Consider the following 23,572-nt stretch of genomic DNA (forward strand, 5'->3'; position numbering starts at 1 on the left):
GAATTCTCGGAACCGGGTTGACGTGAAAATTGAAAATCGAACGAGTATCAAAATCAAAAGCAACGCCAAAGTCAACAAAAAACAGATCCTGACACGCACACGTTGAAAGAAAACCTCATCGGCAAAAGTTGCACAAATTAAGACAACCAAAATAGTTATTCATGGTGACGTTGTGGCTGAGTTTTTTTCTTTCCTTCCTCCTTGGCAGTTAAAAGCGAGCCAATGAGCAGCAGCGACATAGCCGCCTCAGTAGCAGACACCTCCCTGGACAGCTTCTCCGGATCGGGTGAGGACCAACTTAGCTTATCTCTGTATGTGCGTCGTTGCCAATAAATTGCGTGTATATGGATATGTGTGTTTACGAACCTGACTTTTGTCAGCAATTTTTTTTTTTTATGCTTTACTCACATGGGCATGTGTTTGAGTGTGTTTATTTCATGTCGGCGCAAGACGGAATAAACATCCTGCGGATGTACGCCGAACAATGAATTGAATTAAAATTGACACGGCAATGAAGGAGACCGCAATTTAGATGAAAAATAAATAACTGCAAATGGCTCATTTCGGTCGCTTTGAGCAAAGCACGGTGTTTACAGAGCATTGGTTCATTGTCACGGGTTGGTTTGCGTGACTGTTGTAATTTGATTTATGGACTTAGTGGCTTTTTGTTGACGCCGCTCTTTGGTGGAATTTGGGGGGCGTTTCAAAAGTTCACAACTCGAATTGACGGTGAAAAATGAAGTGGCTATTACGTCGAATAAATCTGATATTGTTTATTGTTTTACAGAGTGATTTATTGCAACATATTTAATCGCGATATTGAGGCAAAAATGTCGCAATTGATTATTTTTTAAAATCCTGATGAGAAGGTTTTTTTTCACATTCAGACCCCACACATGATTACTAAAATAATCATTTTAAAAACCTGTTCAGGTTCGCTCTGATTAACCTCAACACACTACACCACACACCCAAACATTCTGTTCCACCTCCAATCAAGAATCGAGTTCTTCAAGTGGGGACGCAACATGGAAAAGGAGGGAATGAAAACCCGGAACTCCCCCAAAATAAGACCGCATCAAAAAATCTGGAGACAATTGTCTGTTTGTTTGTTTTGACATGGATTAACAGAGTTGTTTTTCCGGCAAAACAAATACAATTTTTAAAAAAAGGTAATGACTTTCAATCCTTCTGGCGTTTTTTTTTCTTTTTATAACGCCCGGCCCAAAACAGTATTTAGAGTTTGGGTGTAAGTTAAGTTTGTTTGCACAAGAGGGTTTTCATTGGAATGCTAATGAGAACATTTTTGTTTTCAAGGCAAATAAAACCGCGGCGACCCAAAAAAATAAAAAATAAAACACTAACGTTTTCAGTGGGCTAAGTTAGACGCCCTGCGGGACTACGTCGCCGTGTATTGCGGTTACGGCTTAGTTGGCTGCCTTATTTCAGCTGTGCGTTTATATCAGTGGTTGCCATGACAATAAATGAGTCAGCACCAAAAAAAAAAAAAAAAAAAGATCCTGCCCGACTGATTATTTTTGCTCCGTTATTATGATCGGTCTTTTCAACCTGAAAGAAGGTCAGGGAAATAAACAGAGTAAAGCAGGCGTAATTACCGTCTCTTCGGAATCTCGGGGTTCTGTTGGCAAAAACTAATATTTACCTTGCTTCTGAGTGTTTAAACGTGCTCTCGTCTCTCTCTTAACTCTCCTCCACAGCTATTGGAAGCAGTGGCTTCAGCCCAAGACAAACGCACCAGTTCTCCCCGCAGATTTACCCTTCCAAGTAAGACTCCTTTTTACTCGTTCCACCCACCCACCCCTCCAAAAAAATTAAAATAAAATAAAAATAAGCAGCGTCCAACTTCATTTGGAGATTTAATTAGATCCTTCTGCCGGATCGCCAAATTTCAAGCGGCTTTGTTTGCCTGGATGTCTGCAACCCGTCATAATAGCTCGTCGGCGATATGATCAAATTTTTATGTGTAAGGAGGGTGAACCGTATGTTTTTTCTTTTACCTCCCTTCACATTTTTTTTTGTTGTTCTTTCATTTCTTTCATCGCTCAAGCAGCAGGACGTATCCGCATATTCTTCCGACCCCTTCGTCCCAAAATATGGCCGCGTACGGGCAGACGCAGTACACCACAGGAATGCAGCAGGCCGCAGCTTACGCCAGCTACCCGCAGCCTGGCCAGCCCTACGGCATCCCGGCCTACGGTAAGAAAGCAGCGCCATTTTAAACTTTTTGTCTATTTTTGAAACAATTTGGACAATTGAGAAACGCGGCCCACGTAAGCTTTCATTCGTGAAGGTCAGATGTTTCCCAAGATGGTGTCATCATTTTTCCACCGTGGCAGCAAGCAGTCTTGCTGAGTTGTTGTTTGGTGCCCGCATGCTCTCTGTCGGTGACTTTGCTGATCGTGCGTGGCAGAGATCAGAAAGATGACGAATGCAACTTTGTGATCCGGAGAAAGCCTTGCATTTGATTTTTTATAAATTCAAAATCTTATGGGGGTTTTTTTGAAGCACAAGTTTTCAATGGAAGAAAAAAATAGGATGAATTTGTGGAACCATTGCCCTAAATTTGTATTTCTAGGGTAGCTTAGAAGCACTCGCGGGATGATCATACGTCTTTGAAAAAAGGGTAGCCATCATTAATATTCCATTAAATTGGGGATTCCCAAATTTCGAATTATTTGGGGAAGTTTTTTTTTGATTGAAGATATGGTGTGTGATTGTGATTTGAAGATGTGGTGCATCAACTCGGTCAGGATTTCAAAGGCATAAGAAATTTGGGAAAGGAGGTGTTATATAGTCAGTCAGCAGGGTAGAAACGTTTCCAAATGATTTTATCCAATTTAAAAAAATATAGATTCTTTTTTGGTGAACTATTGAGCCCGCTGTTACAGAAGTCTTCGATTTTAATCCAAGGGATTTCAAATGTATCTTCCTTTTCTCCTGTTTATATGCATCATAAAACAGGATTACAAAATTTCTCAAAATGTCAAGCCCATATTTTTGTTGTCACGCTGATTGAAAAAGGGGTTTTGTATTTTAAAATTTGGTCAAAATTGCCTTCAAAAATTTCTCAAAGGGGCTAAAATGGGACTTTCTTAAATCTGTAGGTCCGTTTCATACAAAAAAAAAATACTTGCTCTGCGAAGGTATGAGATCGCTACAAGGAATCAGTAAACAAATCATTGTGATTGGCCCCTGGCCCGCGCTCGGTGTAATTTCAAACCTGTGACTCTGGACTCTTGTAAAGAGCATCAAACCGATCTGATGTCGCTAACTGATTTAGGGCCATTGTGGGCAGGCATCAAGACGGAAAGCGGCCTGAGCCAGTCGCAGTCGCCGAGCCAGACGGGCTTCCTCGGCTACGGCTCTGGCTTCAGCACGCCGCAGACAGGCCAGGCGCCGTACAGCTACCAAATGCAAGGTGAGGGCGTCTGAATCTTTTTGGCTTTTTGTACTGTGGTGCCTTGAGAAAAAAGCCATTTGGCTCAGAGCTTTGGCATATAGTCCACTATTTTTTTTTTTTTAAAAGTGGCTTAGAGCTATAAGAATTACACGTTCACTGCAATCTTAAGCCTTAGTCTGCGATCTTAATGCTAATGCTAACACACATAACGCAACACAAACTCATACACTAACCGATGAAGACATTCATTATAATGGTACTCACAGTTGTATTCTTTATCCTCTGCAAGGAGCTAAGAAGGGCAGAGATGAGCTATTTTTCTCCATCCATCCATCCATTTTCTGATCCGCTGATCCTCAGAAGGGTCGCGAGGAGCGCTGGAGCCTATCCCGGTTGTCTTCGGGTAGTCGGCGGGGTACACACTGAACTGGTTGCTTGGGCACACAGAGACGAACAACCATTAGCACTCACAATCACACCTAGCGACAATTTCGAGTGTTCCATTAACCTGCCGTGCATGTTTTTGGAATGTGGGAGGAAACCGGAGTACCCGGAGAAAACCCGGGGAGAACATGCAAACGCCACACAGGAAGGCCGAAGCCGGAATCGAACCCTGCACCTCTGCACTGTGGGGCCGGCGTGCTAACCAGTCGACCACCGCACTATTTTATTTTTCTCATCTGAAAAAACATGACGTACATTTGTTGTTGTTCAGGGGAGGCTACAATGGATTGATGGCGTTTTTAAGAGCACTAATATACATCCATGTCTCCTGACAGATTTTCAGTCCTGGATAAATGTAAAAACAGCAACTTGGATCCAATCGATCCTCCCAATTAGCTGACCTGACCCGATGCCGAAAATACCTCCCTGCCTTTGATTTAAACACCAAACGGAATTCACAACACAGCCAACGCGGGCAGTCATCATAAATCCTCCACCTTCTTAAAAGAAAAAAAAAAATCAACACAAGATGGGGGAAGAAAATGGAGTCACTTAGGAGGCACCCCAACTCCCCAGCCTTTGTTTTTCCTCTCCCTGTGATCATATTTGTATTTGTTTAAGCGTTTGGGACCATGGCAATTTATAGCCTTGAAGCTAATAAAGATGAGCTGTTGCACCCCCCTTTACCCTTCTCTCGCTCAGAGACATTTGGATGCCCCCCGCCTCCCTTCCCCACTCGGAGCCACAAAAGTTCCACCTGCATGGGCCATTTCAACTGGCTGCATTCCGGCTCTCTCTTTTCTCTCTTGCTCCCTTGTGACAGAATCCTCCAGGATATCCAACAGTAAATAACGCTGGCGGCTCAGCCGCAGATGTGGCACGCTGTAGCCTCTTTTCCCGTGGCTGCCGACCAAAAGAAAAAAACAGAGGAAGAGAGCTAGGGATGACAGCATGATGTGCCCGTTTGTCTTCTCACTATGAAGCGCTTTGTATTTTTTTTTTTTTTTTTTTACCCCTGACGCGAATCCCCCTGAGTAGTTTGAAATTGTAAATTGACAGCAAGGGCCCGACGGATTACTGTAATTGTCCGGACAATTGAAACGCCCAATGTGAGATTTTTTAAAACCAGCAAAAATAGGCAGACCATGTTGGGTGACAGAACGGCAGCTTTTTGGGCCGCTTAATGAAGCTGACGAGTGCAATGCGAGTTCGGGGACACAATCAGAAAAAAAACACCGGAAAAAAAACAGAAACATGAGAAAACAATGACACTCCAATCGAGAACTACACATGCTATATTGATTGTGATGCCGTCTCGCAAGGTGATTCAAATCGTCTGATGCGGGTTTTCCCAGCAACCAAACCAAAGTCCACGTTCACAAGTTCCACATGTGATCCCCTCCTCGCCCCCACTCAATTCCCCCGCCCCACAGCCAAAAAAACCCCAGATCCCTCCACCAGCTTGTGACCAGCTGTCAAGGCGGCAGACGATTAGATTAATGTTTCCGCGCCTCGCTTTCATGTCCGATGCCACGGAGCTTTGCGTGGCTGCGCCGAATCGTAAAGGGCGCAAAGGCGTCCGTGTATGCCAACTCGCGTGGCGGTGGACGCCGCTGTGCCTTGAGAATTTGGCGTAGAGACCCGTAAGAGGTTGCCGCAAAAAATACACCACAGCAGTACTGGGAGTAATGCAATCAGGAATAACATGTTGAGTTTTGGGACCAATAAACACTGCTGAAAACAAATTTTTGTCAATCTTTGGACCGACCAACTATTTGGGGCAATTTGATCCAACTTTCTGTATAAAACATCCTCATTTTTTGGGGACAAAAAACAACCCGCAGTCGGGTGAAATTGACCCAAATAGCTAGTTGGTCCATTTTTTCACCCATATTGTTTTTTGGGGGGTTTTTTGCTTAGTGTTTTTAAACCAAAATTTTTTGGGTGTACTAAAATATAAATAAATACCAAAAAAAACAAAAAACAGAAAAAATAATAATTTTTGAAAAGCAAATCGAGAAAAACTTTTTTTTAAATTTTTAAATCAATATAGTTAACTAAGAATATCTACTGGTGTGAAATTTTATTTATAAACAGTACATAAATAATCAACACTATTGAAAACACATCAAAATAAAGCAAAGTGGATAACAGACAAATTAAATAAAGAACAAGAACTTTCTTTTGTCAATTTTGTATTTCAAAAAAAACTTTTTTAAATGAATTTTAGGAAAACAAATTACAGGAACCAACAGTGTGCATTTTCCACTTAAAATTGCAACAAAAAAAACAAAAAACAAAATAGCACCAACTATTAAAAGCACCACGACATTTTTATCCAAAAAATAAACCTCAATCAATTCAGAAGGAACGAAATCAAGAAAGAACATGACAGCAACGAGTCACGTGAACGTGCCAATTTGAAAGTTAACAGGTTGAGAGATGGATTGAGCAGATGCTAATTATGTGAATAATTGGATTCCAGCATTCTTGCACGCCAGCCACAAAAAAAAAAAAAAATACGAGTCCATCTGGACTTGATAGCTTATCCCCAAGTGGGGCATCCCAACTTCTGCTCCAAATATTGTGCGCTGATGATAGACATAGCCCGTGGCGAGGAGACTGATCAAGCAAAGCAAATGGACTTCCAATTGTGGGGCCAGAAGGCAGGCAAAAGGGGAGGGGTCGGGGGGGTCATGGAGGAGTTCTGATGTCTGTACTTGAGTGACTGAGTGAACTAACTGGAGCAGCACAGAGGGAGGCAGCGAAAACATGCCCCCCGGGGAACCTCAAGTCCCCCCCCCCCTTGACCAGAACCCGGACCGCCACTCAGGAACAGCACGTCTCCATTCTCGCCTGGGCCGCCGGGGTCCCCTCGGCTTTTATGTGGCTCCTCGCTTTCCACCAGCCAGCGCTTTTATGACCGCTTCAACTGCGCTTCGGGCTAATTTGTTGTCGTGCGCTTCTTTGCCCGCGCTTCTGATTGTTCTGTCAGACTTTCACTTCGTTTTGAACTCGGAAACCAAAAGGAGAGGGGGGTGGGGGGGGGGGGGGGGGATATGGCAAATTTCCCCGCACGGCCCTTGAGAAACCAAACAAGGCAGACAGATGTAATATAACCGGTAGAGGCTGGGGGGGTGAAAAGAAGGTGGAAAAGCGCCTCGGGTGTGAGGAGGGTGGGGGGGGGGGTCTTCACGAATCGTCTGTGCGCGGCGCATCAGAGGCGTTTGTTTCTCTTCTCCCTGCCAAACAGAGAGCACGTTGTGTCCATTTTTCGCCACATACTTCCCTTTCTGCTCTGCCTGATCGTTTGACCGCTTTGTGAAAAGCTGCTTCGCATTTGTCACAGTGTGGGAGTGCCGCGATTGCTCATAGCGTGAAAGGAACACCCTCTTGTTTGTCGCCAGGGTGGGGTGGGTGTGGGGGTCAAAGGTGTAATTATGCTCTCATTTAGGGACAGTGCATTTATCTCCATCCAACTGACACTCCGTGTTCATGGCTGGATTAGCATATTAACAATGGAAGGGGATACAAATTGTTATTTGGGATTTCCTTTTTTTTTTTTTAATGAAAACAATAAAAGGGACAGAAAAAAATGAAATGAACAAAAAAAGGAATATTTGAATATCAATTTAAAAACAAAAACAAAAATGCAAGTCTAAATTTGAGTGCTCGACAGTTTAAATATGTGTGTGTGTTAATTTTCATTTTAAAATAATATATATTTGGAGGCATTGAGAAACAATTTTTTATGCTTTTTTTTCCAAAATTCACAAAGCCTGATTTTTTTTAAATTAATATCTCTCTTGTCCTCTTTCAAGCTAATAGACCCATTGAAAAGCTAAAAAATAAAAAGAGCAAAACTGGCTAGCGTTTGTATCATTTTGGGCTTAACTGTACATCAAACAATACAAGCTTTGTAGCGGCATGTAAATCCTCTTCGAGCTAACGGGGACGTCAAGTTTATCTTTGTTGGAGGACTTTCAAATAAAGCACTGCGACTTTGATTGAGTCTGAGAGTTTCCACTCTCAAAGGCTGGGTCGGGGGGGGGGTTGTATTACACGCCTGAAATTATTACCACTAAGTATTGAAACCATATTTTCTGCCCATTAAAACTATGCCATCCTAATAACGCCGCAATTGTAACTTTTGTCATCGGCGCACAAATCAAAAGTCGGCAGCCATTTTATGTGACATTTTCGTCTCGCCCGCAGCAGCTGAAACGACGGTCCCAGCCGAGTGGCGCCCCCCCCCCCCCGCCCCCCACTCCCCGTTCCTCTAATAAGTCATGCTGTGTATATTATTAAGCCATTAGATGCTATCAGCTCCTCTTTGAATGACTTAATTACCCAGGAGAGATTATCCTTTGAGTGAGTGAAAAGAGAAACATGCATATTCATTCCGGTGGGATGTCACCCCCTCCCCCTAGCCCCCACCCCGCACTCGTCTGCCTCGACCCGCGCGCCACCCGACCGACCTTCCATCGGTCTTCCACCCCCAAACGTTACCCTTCAGTAGCTCCCGCACAACTGACCTCTTGTGCTACTCGCGGGTTTTGCTTTGGAGAGGCAGGTTCACTTGTTTTCTGCCCATCGACCCCCCCGGAATACACTCTGCCCCCCCCCCAACTGTCATTCATCAGGCCCGATTCAAGCGATGATAAAGGGAGGAAGAGGAGAGAGATAAGGTCGCTTTTCAAGGGTTATCCTTGAGGGAGCCAAACTTGCAACATCCTGCCCCCCTGGGCCCCCATGCGCGCCCCCACCCCACCACCACCGCCTACCATTGTGGTATAATCCTATCCGCAACAGATATTCACTACCATAAAACTAAACGCTTGCGTCATCTGCATGTACTATGAAGTATACCGTTTTTAAAATCATACATAGATCATCTAAGTAAACATAGCAAGGGGCAAAAGAGTGATCCCTGAGGAAGACCACAAGTCAGTGATTGGAGCTGCCTCGCAGCTCGACTTTTTGTGATCTGTCAATGGGGTGTGCGCGTTTCGGATATCCCATCCATGTAAAAAAAAATTTAAATGACCAAAATGGACATAGGTGTTTTTCCACAGGACAGCGACGATATAATGCTTATGTAACTCAAAGCTCCAACGTTTTCCTCCTAGGCGGTACGTTCACGACTACGTCAGGATTATACGGTGGAAACAACTCCTTAACGAACTCGACAGGCTTCAACAGCACGCAACAGGTACGACTGACAGATATTTAATTTTTTGGGATCCTCTTGCTGCTGATCGATTGCAACAGCAGACTTTCACCATGTTACATTTCAGCCGGGACACATTTGAGCATAAATCACTCTGGATGTCGCACGCCTTGTCCGCTGGATTACCTCCCGTACCGCCTCTCACATATGTCCTGTGGCACAGAGGGGAAAGCACGTACACACAAAAGAGATGCTTGTCCAGATGTGGGAGAGAGCTGACATGTGTTCGCATTTATGTTTTTTGGAATCTGTGCGGTAAAGTAGCAATAACGGTGAAGGGCATATCTCATATTACTCCACCAGAAAAAAATAAAATAAAATCAAGACGTTGCCAGTTTTCCCCCTAAGTACGCATCTCTTCACAGGAGTACCCGGGCTATCCTGCCTTTGGCCAGGGTCAGTACGCTCAGTATTACAACAGCTCGCCCTACACGTCGCCCTACATGACGAACAACAGCAGCCCCAGCACACCCTCAACCACCACCACTTACACCCTACAAGAACCCCCGGCCGCCATCACCAGCCAGGCCATCACGGACAACCCTGCAGGTAAGAGATTCGGACGCCAATTTTAAGTTCAAATTGGCCGAAACGGTGACCGGTAACTGACAGAGTGGCAGCGCTAGCAATAAGATAAGATAAGATATCCTTTATTTGTCCCACACTGGGGAAATTTACAGTCTACAGCAGCAAATGTGAGGGGTAGAAAGAAGAAAAACAAAGTGTTAGCATAATAAGCTAGCATTGGCACTGTGAACAAGCAGACATTAGCCACGGCCGCTACGGTGGTAGCAAGACGTACTCTTAATGTGTTAGCATAAGACAAAATGTTAGCGGTTTGTTTCCTTTTTATTATTCATTTTGGAGAATGTACTGACAATTTTTTAAAAACTGCAACAGAAACATGAAGACAAAACGTCCTTGCTAAGAGCCGACTGCCATTTCTTTTCATCATCCGCCTTCCTTCCAGCAGAGTACAGTACCATCCACAGTCCATCAACCCCCATTAAAGATTCAGATTCGGATCGATTGCGCCGAGCCTCGGATGGAAAGTCACGTGGCCGGGGCAGGAGGAACAACAACCCGTCGCCGCCGCCCGACTCCGACCTTGAGGTAGGGGTGAGCTCGCTACCTTGGCGACAGACGCCCTCGCGGGACCTTAATCCACTTAGCGTATGGACTGACACTTTGCCTTTAACGCGCGATGGGCATTAATTCATTATAAGAAACACTTCCTTAACCAGGCATGAATAATTGACACGTTGTGGAATCATGACTCACGCATATCATATATTAAGTTCCCTTCTCATTATTTAACAATTAGGAGGGTGATTAAGGTGAGGTGAGTTATACCAGGGGTGCGAAAAGTACACTCACGTTTTATTTGAGTAGATGTGCAGAGGGATAATCAGAAGTGGGGATCTGCGGACATGTACTTAAATCGCAAGCAGTTATCATCACCGGCTCGTTTGATGAGAAAAACATCTCATGTCTGTTGTCACGCCGGCTAACCGCAGTGATGATGTTCCAGTCCCGCACAGAGTTGTGAGTGCCTTTGTTTGCATCAGTTGTTATCCGGCGCAATTCTGTATTACTACGAGACCCAATCCAGTTAGCTTGCATGCTAGCTAGTGGCTAATGCCTCTTGTTGCGTTAAAGAAATCCATGAGTAGATGGCGGATTTAATTTTCAAGCTCAAACATATAAAAATAAAATAAAAGAACAACAAGATGATCGACAAAGCAGCATCCATTAGCGGTTGGTTTCACGTATTCATTGGACATAAGCACAGCATTTGAGACTGGAGACAATGGCTTGATTTTTCGTGAATTTTTGAAGTCTCATTTTAAAATCACTTACATTTGGCTAGCTAACTTTATGCCATCAAAACAGCATGTTATTGCATGTTAACATATCTAGTTAATTAGTTTGTCCCCCATCGATTGCGCTAATGTAAAGGGGTAAGGTACGGATGGGCGGCGAGGATCGTCGCTGCGGCCGACGCGAGCAAATGGACAGCGGTCCCTACGGTCCGCGGGTACACGCTTCCCGGCCTATTGACCAGCAGTATCACCTTGCAGCAGAGACAGAGCGCCGCATCGATTTTGACTCTTTTTGTTTTATTTATTTATTTTTTGGGGTCTCTCCATTTTTGTGTCCTTCCTCCTCCAGCGAGTATTCATCTGGGATCTGGATGAAACAATCATCGTTTTCCATTCCTTGCTCACGGGCTCCTACGCCAACAGATACGGACGGGTGAGTGATGTTTTTGACGTCGAAATTATTTTTTTTAATTGTAACATCAGAAGCTGGATTATTGCATGAATACATTTCTGCCAATAGGGGATGTTCACAAAATCTTTTCAGAATGGGAATTTTTGATACAAGAGTTTGCGCTCTCACCCACATACAGTGATGAAAACGCAAAATACTTTGTAATTCAGTACCGCCTGTCTTTTGAGTATGCAAGGTTCAAATTTGGTAGTGATTGGACAAAAGCTCTTGGGACAAGCTTGTCTTGTCTCTGGAAATGGCAGAAATTTACCCTAAAGTGGCCACTTCAAACCAAAATGGCAGACTCGGCGTGGCATTTCGGGCATTGATTCCTGAGCCTTTTTTTTTTCTGGGTTTACTTATGATAGGCACACCTACTTTCCAAAAAAAATCCAAATGGTGTGACAGAGATCTGTGATTCTGAAAAAAAAAAATGAATTAGCTCATCTGAATCTATGACCCCAAAATGGCCATTTTAAACAAAATTGCAAGACTTTGTTTTTCTTTTTCTAGTCATGGACTCTTGCAACATTTTTGTAGGTCTGCTTATAATTGACAAGCCTACAGAATTTCATTTTGCTCAATAAAACGGCTTTCGGGGGCAGAATTTTTTTCACCCATATTATTGTTTGGGTTTTTTGTTTTGAAATCCATGAGTAGATGGCACATTTAATTTTCCAGCTCAAACATAAAAATAAAATAAAATAGGAACAACAAGATGATCGACAAAGCAGCATTCATTAGCGGTTGGTTTCACGTATTCATTGGACATTAGCACAACATTTGAGAATGGAGACAAAAGCTTGATTTTTTTGTGATTTTTGAAGCCTTGTTTTAAAATAATTTACATTTGGCAAGATTGTTACGCTATTCTCTGCGGTGTGTCAAATTAAGAAGACGTTTATATTCCCTTTACAGGGACTTTAATTAAGGCTTAGCTAACTTTACGCCTGAATTTTCGAAACTGTCCATCAGGGGAAGCCAATATTGTGTCTGAAAGTGATTTATTTGGTTCTAAGGTAGTCCACGACAAAAAACTCCCGACCGGAACTGGGAAATAGACGGTGGAAGTAGTTCGGCGCGTGGTAAGGAGATCTCACCGGGCAGATAATTGCTTCTTTTTTTAATAGCTCCAACAAGGCTTGGCAAGTATTTGCCCGCAGCTGTCGAAGTGGTGCGTGGCTTCCTTGGGGCACGGCTCCTTTGGGGGGGCTCGCAACAGTTGCACAGGATGTCTCCTGACATGCTTAAGTGTGCCTTTTTCTCACCCCCAAAATGAGCACACTGTTGCTTCAATTAAGATTTCTCAAATTTTTCAGGGAACAAAATCCAGAAGTAACTGGGAGTAAACTGTGAAATATGTATGCAGTAGATGGTCACAAACATATTATAGCATACAGTTCTTTTCCCTGTGACGGCACAGCAGATGAAACGTTTACTTTTCCACGGTGCGCTATTTGTTATTCCATTTAAATTGCCTCTCTAAATTTAAACTTTCTAAACAAACTGTTTTTGTGTTGGGGGGTGGAGGGGGGGGGGGGGATAAGGCAGAATCTCATGGTTTGCTTTCGAGGTCATCCATTTTATATGGCTTCCCAAGCACATCATCCACTCACTCGTGGCGAGATCCAGCTAAAGTGCAGCGTGGCGGATTTTACGCAGAGACACAGCATCCGCACTTTTCAGACAATTACACGAGTGGCTCACTCACAAAAACATCTTTCACACCAAGGATGAAGTGGAAAAACAACCGGAGATGCTCGTTTTTTGTTTTTTAATTATGGGGCAGATAAATGGTTTTCCCGTACATACATAAAGGCGCTTTTAATGACATAACAGAACAGCAAGGCAGCCATTTTGGATAAAATGTCAAATGAATATTTGGAGGGCACATCTAGTCAAGTCAAGTACAACTTTATTGTCAAATATCGAGACAGAACTTGGTGATTCAAATCTTTTTTCAAATTGAGGCATTAAAAAAATGTGCTTATGATTCCTCGAATGAAAAGAATCCTCAAAATTTGGAGATATCGCCAACGATTTTTAGCTAAAAGGAGGCGCGCCCTTATCTTTGGACTGCATTATTTATAGCAAGAAAAAAAAATGAAATCATGAAAATTATAACCCAACGCACGATATTTTCATCACAAATTCCATTTGGCCCTCGGAGGGACTTTAGAACTCGCAAAATGGCCCCTGATGGGAAAAAGCACCGTGGTGGGAAAAGCCAGCGACGTTGCGAATCCTCCATGATTCAATGTAAACAATCAGCCGGCTAAGGAGTTAAGAATACAAGCACGCCACAAGGCACCACCTGCCCCGAGATGTCAGTGCCATCCCCCCCACCGCCACCCAACCACCTCTCACTCTTCCGAATACCCCCCCCCCTTTACATCTCCACCTCCTTTAAGCTCCTGCTCTGGCCTGCCCAATGGCGCTCCAGCTGGCTTGAGCCGTCAAAGCTTTATGGGGGCGAGCTGCCTTGATGCCAATTAAAAAGAGCTGATAAGAACAGCGCGGTGTTTATGAGAGGGGAAGGAAGGGGTGAGGAGGGGAGGGGGGGGGGGGTCACCAGCCATGAGGGGAAAGTGTGGATACTCGCCTATTTATAGTGATTACGGGGAAAAGTGTTTTGTAACGTTTTGTTTACGCCAACCAGACAGTGGATGACTTGAGCGACAAAGGTGGGCGGGTTGGCGGGTTGGGGGGGGGGGCACTTTCTTTCCTGAAGTAGTTTATAGATGTGCCTTCCAGATAAGCTTTGAGTGAGCACACTCCACGGTTGCCATTTTTAGGGCTCTCTTGAAATCGCCTTTTAAGATTATCCTTCCCACAAATAAACACATTTTTGGGGTGTTCAAAATGCCAGAAAAATCTAATATTTATTTATTTATTCATTCATTTTGCTGGCGTGTGTAATTCGTTGAAAAAAAAAAAAAAAGCCCCAAACACAATCCACAGGCAGCTCACGAAGAAGGGCACTTGAAAAGTTAGAAAACGTCAGCTCCGTACAGCTGTTGACACATGTCAAGGGACAACAACACAACAACGGCCATTTTAGTTTGAAACAACCATTTTGGGGAAATTCCAGAGCTTGCAAAAGTTTGGAGAAAAACAATGTGCCTGGCATCAGTTTCAGCAATCACTCGCAATTGGGTGGACGTCTATCAAATTAGGAGGAGCGAAAAAGTCTCAAGTGCCCACATTCCGAAGCTGAACAGCAAGGCAGCCATTTTGGTATGAAGAAAACATTTTGGGCACAAATTCCATTAAAAAAATGGTACCAAAAGAGTGAAGAAGCAATCGTCCACCGTCACAGACACCAAAACTTTGGTCGCTCTATCTATCATAACAGGACACATGAAAAAGTCTCAAAAGAAATACTGCCTCAAATTGAACAGGAAGTCGTCCATTTTGTTTTGAAGCAGTCGTTTCGTGCCAGTTTCTGGGGTCATACTTCTCCAGTTTTTGGGCTATTCGAAATTCGCACAAATGAGCCCCAAATGATTGGCCATGAAAAAGTTGTGTTCCATGGGCCGTTCATCGCTGCTTGGAGCTTTTCTTTTATTATTGTTTGAACAGCCAGAGTGGGAAGTAGTGAGCGGGACTCGAGCGGCTGTCACATCCTATAGAAGTTCAGATAAAACGGAGCCCTTATGGAGGCGAGAGTGTTTCCTGCTAAGAAGGCGTACATTGGAGACCTGTGGAAGTGTGTGTGTGTGTGTGTGTGTGTGTGTGTGTGTGTGTGTGTCTGAGACCACTGCTGCTTCTTGGCATAAGCCTCAGCTCGCTCTCAACACAGCATGCTAGGCTGGGAATAAAGTAAATAAACAGTGCAGGGTCGCGGGGCAGCCCTCTTTCACCCCCAAAACAAAACAGTGCCCCCATCAAATAGCCCCCGCCCCCGCCATATCAGAACAAAGGCACGGAGACGCTAAGATCTCTTGACACTTGAGGAGCAATATGTCATTTTGGGCCATCCAAAAAAAAAAAAAAAACAGACGCTTGCACAGTCAAAACAACCGCTGGTTTGAAATGCCAAGTCAAAATCAAAGAAAATGGATTCAGTCGCATGTTATCGATGCAGCGTCTTGTGTTGTGGCGGTTGATGCGGTCATTTTGCGGAATCGTTGCTGAAACAGGTTGTTGAGTGTAAAGGCAAGTTTCAGTCTTATTTCCGGGCAATTAGAAATGGGGTGTGAGGGCGACCCAGAAATTTCCATCCCTGTGGAGCCTTAACAGAGTTGGAATGATGCTTGTGGGCAATGCTAGGGAAGGATTTTCTTTTTTTTAAGACACATAAATGAAAAAAAAGTCTCTCTCTGTTTTCTAATCACTTAAAAATCGTAACCACACGATAAAACCCACTTTCATCAAATTCGGATTTTTGCTTTCAGTCCCGAAATTTGCAACGTGTGAACCCCTCAAATGTCTCGGGGATCTCCAAATTGTTTTATTACATGCGAATTTTTTTTTTTAAACAAAGTATCTCCAAATTTTTTTCTCCCTCCCCACAAAATGACGTACATATAAAATGTTTTGGGGCTATTTGCTAACATTTCCTGCGAGGCTTGATTTGTTTGAATTGCGCGGCGGGCCATTTGCTGGCGCCCTGTCGTATCCGAATTGACACGGCTACGAATTCAAACAGCGAGGTTCAAGCGCAAAGCTTGGCGAAGCGGTTGCGCTGTTCTCGTCTTCAGCGAAAACACAAAACCATAAGCGCTATGGGCCACGACAGCTAATCAGTAGAGAGCTCAGGTGAGTTTTCAGGTGGTTTAACAAGCTAATCCCTGCTTCTGGTCCCCGCTAGGCCTGTTTTCACTCCCAAAGCAGCTGCAGACACAGATCAAAAGAATTAAAAAAAAAAAATAACTCACCTTTGCAGCTTCGCCTTTGTCCGAAGCAAATCTGCAAATTAGAAATGGAAGATATCCTCAACATTTTTGTCATTATTTATCGCCAGGTCCTCTCATGTCACATGATCAACCACAATTTACAAAGAAATTGGCATTTTGGTGTCAGGAGATTTATCTTCTGAGGCATCAGCCCAACTCTGCAAGTTTTTTTTTTCTATGAACCCAAGTGTCCTAAATCGACCACCCCCAACTCGTACTTTTTTTTTTCTCTTTCGAACAACGTTTATCCCCATCTGTAGGCCGTTCCAGACTATTGTGCTCCTTTCTGCACCATCGTAAACGCGCCAGGCCAAAACTTTCAAGTGGGCCTAATGTCTTTTTTTATGAGGACAGCCTGCTGAGAAATGATTTGAGTGGAACCGGCCTACTTTCACCCCAAATAAAAGAAGATAAAGACACACGCGTACAAAAAAAAATCAAATAAAATCATGATTTCTGTTTGTTTTCTTTCAGGATCCGCCGTCATCAGTGTCATTAGGACTACGGATGGAAGAAATGATCTTCAATTTGGCCGACACGCATTTATTCTTCAACGACTTGGAGGTGCGTCTCTTCTTTTTCTTTTCTTTTGCCTTCTGTTTGATGATTTAGTGTTTTCCGAGAGCTATAAAGTGTGACCGCAGCGTCCATAAGAAGCAACTGCTTCATAGCGTGGAAGCCTCCTTCTCAGTTATCAGTCTCATACCGTAGACGCATTACTTTCCGAGCCCTCGAGGGACGCCATGAATTTTACATGTCAGTCGTACACCACCCCCCAACCGTAGCGGCGCAATTTGTCAAGCTTTAGTGTTTCTGCGCCCGACTCCTTCTGTCTGTGCGTCACGCTGTGTGTTTGGTGTCGCTGTCCACCTACGCCACACGTTGCTTCCCACATCGCGCGGCGCGCCGTGAATTTCACTTCCATGTGCTTCGATGCAAAAGGCGAGCCGAGCCGCAACTGCTATTGTGATTGTCTGTCGTTCTGGGTGGCTAAATTATTTGATGCCTTTCCAAAATGCCGTTTTGAAGGCCTTCGTTTTCCTTCAGGCAAGTTTAGCATGCTAGCCGTGGATCACGCGCAAACCCAGCACACATCAAACATGTACAACTCATAGCTTATATAAAAGCGCTTTAAACATACCTTGCCTTTACTTTGCAGCCTTAACAGGAGTCCGAATGTTGATTGCGGAACAATTCGTGCCGCAGTGGAGAGGTGCCAAATGTGGACTAACATGCAAACTCGCCAAAAGCACGAGAGCAGTCTGTGTAGATGCCCTTAAATCAGGTTCTTCGTATTTCGAAGAAAGTGAAGACCAGTTCCTCGGCACGATTCAGGAGAGGCCGCCCCATTCGGACGATGCTGAGACGTTAGCATAGCAAAAGACAGAAAGGTAGACATATGAGTCGGCCATATTATCATGACACTGTTGTCTGGCATTTCAAATGAGTACTGGGAAACAAGCTAACATGTTTCAAGAGAGCAACCTGGACAGGATTGATGAGGGTGAAGAATTTTACATGTTGCCCTGTCATCCAATACTAATATGCTATCAGTTACATGCTAATATAGCACGAGAGTGCAACCCGCGAACGTGACAACAGTTTTATGAGTACGGTATATAAAAGGCGCTAAAGCAGACCGATAAGTATTTGACATCATGCCCTGGAGGTGGGTGGGCACTATTTTGAATGACAATTGATCAAGTGCTAACATCCTAACTGTTGCTATGCTAACCTTAGCATGAGACCACCCCGGACGGGATTGATGAATATTTCACATCTTGTCCCGTGGTTGAGTTCTGAGGTGCTAACATGCTAACAGTTATCATGCTAATACTGAGTAACTAGAGCGCAACGTGGGGAGAGAAAGATATATGCAGATCCACAAGTCATTTTAATGGGGAAAAACTAAAACACCAAAGCGCTATCAGTTGATGATATTGTTATAATTCCCTTCCTGAACTGAGCCTAATGTCCGACCCATTGTTTCTTCGATATGGGACTGTTGGTTGCTGACAGTGGTCGGCCAAAGAGGAGCCAAATTTTGCCAAAGGTGTATTGATCTCTCCCCCTAAAAGCCAGCCAGGCTGCATCACATGTTAAGTGCAATGCCGAAGCAGTCGCTCTTCCTCTCCGCTGATTTACTGTACAGTCATCCGGGTTCGAATAGCTGCGGCTTAAAACGGAGTGTGAGCCTATAAATACCTTCGCCGGCAGCAGCAGCAGCAGCAGTTATGTATTTAAGCATGTGAAGAAATGCATATGGTCCATCTAATTTAGTCGGGAGCCATAAAGGGACACCCCAGAAGGCTGTGCAGGAACACAGGTGCAGAGTTTAGTGCGAGTGCGAGGGGGCCATCAAAGTCTTAACACTGCCTCGGTCGAGCCAGAACATGAAATATGGCCGTGGCAGTTGACTCAATGTTCGTACTGTATTTCCTGACATATTAATTTGACACATTCATTCATTCTTTTAAACATTTTATATACTTTGTTTTCAATACATTACAGTGGTACTTCTACTTATGAAATTGATTGGTTCTAGAAGAAATTTCTTAACTCGAAAATTTTGTAAGTAGAGACGCGTTTTCCGTGTAAATGCCCTAATTCGTTCCAAGCCCCCCCCAAATTTCAGACATAAATGTTTTCTAAAGCATTAAAATGCATTAAAATATGTAACAACTACATGTTACAATGAGATTATGTACAACTCTCATTTTTTGTGCAATAAAGTAAAAAAAAAATCCAAACAAAAAAGAATAAAAATGATGATCATTTAACTTTTAACTGCATTATCAGTTTTTTTTTTTTTTGCCCTGTTTAGTTCATGTTCTTTCTCAGAAGTGTTTTTTGCTTAGCGTTTGGTAAAGATCTGATCCATGGAAGTTTGCTTTTGTCGGCTTTTAACATCCATCCATCCATTTTCCGAACCGCTTGATCCTCACTAGGGTCGCGGGGGGTGCTGGAGCCTATCCCAGCCGTCTTCGGGCAGTAGGCGGGGGACACCCTGAATCAGTTGCCAGCCAATCGCAGGGCACACAGAGACGAACAACCATCCACGCCCACACTCACACCTAGGGACAATTTAGAGCGTCCAATCAGCCTGACATGCATGTTTTTGGAATGTGGGAGGAAACCGGAGCACCCGGAGAAAACCCACGCAGGCCCGGGGAGAACATGCAAACTCCACACAGGGAGGCCGGAGCTGGAATCGAACCCGGTACCTCTGCACTGTGAAGCCGACGTGCTAACCACTGGACTACCGGGCCGCCCCGGCTTTTAACAATCCTTCGAAAATACCTTTCATATCTTGAAATGTCTTTCGTAACAAGAGGCAATCATCGACGTTCCTAAGTAGAGGTACCACTGCATTCATTTATTTTTTATTTTTAATGCCAGAAGCGATAAATAAGGTGCTTAAACTCAAGGACAAGAAACAATAAAAAATCCACCATTTTGTCTCCTGAGCCTCAGTTTTGAGCGGCGTAGCCAGTAAGGAAACCCCACAAGAATGAGACTTGTGAGTTTACGATAGTTCCGAAACGCTCCTGCAGCGTGTGGGAACCGGGGGCCTCTATCTCAAGCTCCCCCCACTTGCGCTCTCCTCTCTGTGGGGTACAGGGCCGGCCGTCTCCCGCCCCCATTCCTCCCTGTCCGGGTGAGAAAACAACTCTGAAGGATAAAGAGGGGGGGGGGGCAAACCACTCACAAAGGGGGGTTGGTAGGGAGGTCTCTCAAGGTGGGAACATTTTCAATTAGTGGCCCGATGCCCCCTTCACGCGCCAAACCCACCCAAGCCACTTCCACACTCCGGATCAGTGGAAGCAATCCCGTGACACCGAAAGCTGCCTGCTTTTTATAGCTCGCCGGCTTGAAGCGAGCACTCGGGCCTGTTAATGAGAGATGCTGTGAATTGCACGCTTAGCTTGTGCTACAGGCCTCCAGAGTCTCTTTGCCGCAGGGACCAGTCTGTTGGTTTTAAGTCTCGCCCAATTCGGGTTCAATCGCGCGCAATTTCGTCAGAATGTTAGCTTGATGTTGGTTTTGCTTTTGCTCGACACCTGTGCGCATGTGTGTGTGATTGTTTTTTTTTTGGGGGGGGGGGGGGTCTGTCCTGTTTGGGAAGACTTCCAGTTTTGCAAATTTCTATCGCTCTGACAAAATCCAGAATCTATCGTGGCTTTCAAAACAACCCCCATTATTGGTACATGAAAGGGTTCATCATTCCATTATTTTTATTTCCAACTCATTGAATCATCACCTCGCCAACCAAATCGAATTATAAAACCACTGAATCACACCAAACTGAATCGTTCCTGTCTATCAAGATTCAACTTGCTAGAAGCATCTCACTCCACTTTTGTTTGGTACCATTGGTTGAATTAAGTCATGGCAACCATCATACCCGACTAATTTCTTATCCTGACAAGAAATAATATTTTTCACGACCATGCCAGGATTTTGTTTGCCACTGTTTCCTTTCAGCAATGTTTGGCTATCAGACCCAACTAGTTCTTATATTGAAATGAATGGGGAGGGCAGTCAAAGGGTGACGAAATTCCTCAAGCTAGCAGTTTTCAGTGTTGATTTTTTAAAAATAATTGTTAGTTTCCTGTGCTTTTGTTCGACAAACAGCTCAACAGTCATCGCTGACTAATTCTTATGCTGACAAGAAATCCAATTTGCCATCGTCATCACAGACACAATCGATATCTGTGTTTTTTTGGGGGGTTTTTTGCTTGCCGACGTTGTTTGACTTCGGTCCTGACAAAACAATTCAACCATCATACCCGACGAGAACACAAAAATTTTGCACGCCACGTTCCCCCTCACTCCTGTGAATATTTGTCAAACCAGCATACGCCTCTGCTTTTGTTTGGCACCGTTGTTTGAATTCCGCAACTGTTCAAGCGCGGCTCGGAATGAAGTAGCTTGGAAGAACTCTCCCTTTGTTACCCCACATCCTGTGTTTGACCTCCAGGTATAATCACAGACCCCCCCCCCTATCCTCCTCCTCCACCTCCGCCAGGTCTATACCTGCGGTGGGAACTAAGAGGGGGAGGAAGACGGCGGGGATCAGTGAATGACAGCCCCTGCCGGTAGAGTGTCGGCGTCGAGAGCCTGCGAACCCGCCGATGAGTCTCTCTCACGCGGCATTAGCAATCCCGCGATGACGGCTGTTGTCCGCGACGTGATGAACCAAAAGTCATTACGCCGCGGAACCGGCGACATTTCTTCGAAAACGGCAGACAGGAAACCAGAGTGGGAGTAGGGGGGCCTCGGCGTTTTTGGCGCATTGGTGATTAACCTTCGCTTTGGTCTCCTCCGAGTCGCCATTCCCGGGTTATACAGGAAGAGTCGGGCCGTCATCGCTTGATTGCTTGATGACAGACAGCCGGGGAACAAAGAAGCCTTCTGAGAGCTTCCTCCCCCCCAGCTGAAAAAGTTTTCAGCAAACAAGGGAAAACACAGCGTGCCACAGACAGGAGGAGAGGTTGAATGATGGCCAAATGGCATCCTGTCCTCAATTACTGTGCGTTTTGTGGGTGTTTTATCCCTTGCGCCCGCTTGAAATTGCTACGTTTCCCTCGTCGTTAGTATTCACCACATTTGACCGCGATGGTTATCCTGGTGAAATTGTTCATTGAGTACGAAGCTATTGCCATTATTGTTCTTCGGATAAATAACTGTTGGAGGTTATTTCTGGCGAGAATGGCATTTTGCGGGAAAAAAACGGCGTCGATAATTTTGCCCCAAAGTAAGTCTAATTTAGTAAGATGGGATTTGGTTGACATGTCTTTCATGGGAAGACCCACAAAAAAAGCCCCAGGAACTAATATCCAGAGACAAGGACTGGGTGTCAAAATGTAACTGCGCCTCGAGATTTTAGATGACTGCTGCCAAATTTTAGCCACGCACGCTCATCAAATGGGAGACATTCAATTGCAAGGAGTTTGAGTTTACAATTTTAAGGAGCTTCACAGAAACATTAAAAATTTGCAGGGATCTTTATCCTGGTTAAAATGTACATTTTCGCATCGTGACCCAAAAAAAAAAAGGCTCAGTTGTGTTGTGGAAATACTTTTCTTCCCAGCTTCCCTTAAGAATATAAATTTTTGTAGACTTTTCCATGACGAGTAGAGCCACAAAAAAGTTTCACGAACCCATTCCACGGGAAGCGCGCCGTTTTGGTTCGAAGCTGCCATTTCAAGGTCGACCTCCAAATCTCGACCATTTCAACAAATGGACGATGTTCCGTCGCGAAGAATTTCACTCGCCGCTTACAACTTTGATATTCACGCGGGTGCTTATGAACCGAACAGAAAAGAGTCTCTTTCTAGAATACAGTAGGAACATCTGGTCTCGGTTAACGGTGATTGTAGCTTTTAGAGAGAGCACGCTGTTTGCTTGGTGAGCGGGAAGAGAGAAGGGGTGGGGGGAATGGATGGAAAAGAGATGTTCAAACGCTTCTGAGAAAGTCCCTCGCAATTGTCGAGGCTAGTCAGTCTCTTACGGCCAAAGACTTATGCGCTACTTTCATTTGTATTCAGGGAGGCATTATTCCTCATGCAGTGTTCTGACCATTTCACCCAGGCACCGTAAATTTCCCGGCACCGCCATTTTGGCCGCTTTCCATTTTGACCATACAGCTGTAGTTAACGGGCCTGAACCTGCATCGTCCATCCATCCATCCGTGGCTCTGCGGTGTTTACGAGGCCCTCAGAAGTGGCTCCTAATGAGTATGTGTAAGGGGTTACTGTACGACATTACTCACGGCCAAGCTCCTCCATTCGCTTCCTCCCCTCCCACCCCTGGTCCTCCCAGGGAGTCCGGTGCAGAGGTTTATGTGAGCCCCAGCAGGGAACTGTAACTGTTTTTCAGATGCCCCCCCCCCACCCCCTCCAACCGCCCTTTCCTCTTTGTTCGGTCGAAGCAGGTTGATAAATGTCTCTGTTGCGGTCCTAAGCCGCCAAGCCTACGAATCATTCCCCCTTCGTAAACCTTTCATGATGTTGAAGACGTTCCTCCGACGGTGACCTCCATGTTCCAGATCATGTCGGATCTAACCTCAAAAGACTGAACCCAACAAGCTGCGATTAGGCGATTTGGCCAGATGAGCGGTTTGGTCATTGGGCCTGCTTCATTAGTAGCTAATTATTGAACAATTGAGGAATTCCAGTGCAAAGGGAGCTGGGGGGGGGGGGGGAATTCTCTAAATGGAGCCTTTATGAGGTACTTAACCCGAGGAGTCATTGCGGCTTTTTCTAAACAAGCAAAGCTGCCTCTGCCGCGAAAAAACAAAGT

At 44.6% G+C, this 23,572-nt stretch overlaps 1 protein-coding gene and 1 long non-coding RNA gene across 12 annotated transcripts in view; one reads left to right on the plus strand and one right to left on the minus strand.

Moving 5' to 3' along the window:
- Positions 1–23,572, plus strand: part of eya1 (EYA transcriptional coactivator and phosphatase 1) — a 43,255-nt gene that overhangs the window by 10,780 nt on the left and 8,903 nt on the right. For 2 of the 11 annotated variants that reach the window (XM_086102256.1, XM_086102263.1), the window contains 9 exons: positions 209–286; positions 1,719–1,785; positions 2,069–2,217; positions 3,302–3,439; positions 8,995–9,077; positions 9,461–9,644; positions 10,066–10,208; positions 11,268–11,351; positions 16,742–16,831. In XM_086102256.1, the coding sequence (XP_085958382.1) occupies positions 209–286; positions 1,719–1,785; positions 2,069–2,217; positions 3,302–3,439; positions 8,995–9,077; positions 9,461–9,644; positions 10,066–10,208; positions 11,268–11,351; positions 16,742–16,831 (1,016 nt within the window). The remainder of the gene's footprint in view (positions 1–208; positions 287–1,718; positions 1,786–2,068; positions 2,218–3,301; positions 3,440–8,994; positions 9,078–9,460; positions 9,645–10,065; positions 10,209–11,267; positions 11,352–16,741; positions 16,832–23,572) is intronic. The other 9 variants (XM_086102258.1, XM_086102264.1, XM_086102262.1 and 6 more) reach the window with 7 other exon arrangements.
- Positions 1–23,572, minus strand: part of LOC147187111 (uncharacterized) — a 33,085-nt gene that overhangs the window by 6,432 nt on the left and 3,081 nt on the right. The window contains exons 2-4 of the long non-coding RNA XR_015099029.1: positions 17,409–17,627; positions 16,250–16,280; positions 3,686–3,855 (exon numbers count right to left, since the gene is read on the minus strand). This is a non-coding gene — a long non-coding RNA (uncharacterized LOC147187111). The remainder of the gene's footprint in view (positions 1–3,685; positions 3,856–16,249; positions 16,281–17,408; positions 17,628–23,572) is intronic.

Source organism: Hippocampus guttulatus, chromosome 21, assembly GCF_054856545.1.
Source record: "Hippocampus guttulatus isolate MCC_2025c chromosome 21, RoL_Hgut_1.0, whole genome shotgun sequence".
Classification (NCBI taxonomy): Eukaryota; Metazoa; Chordata; class Actinopteri; order Syngnathiformes; family Syngnathidae; genus Hippocampus; species Hippocampus guttulatus.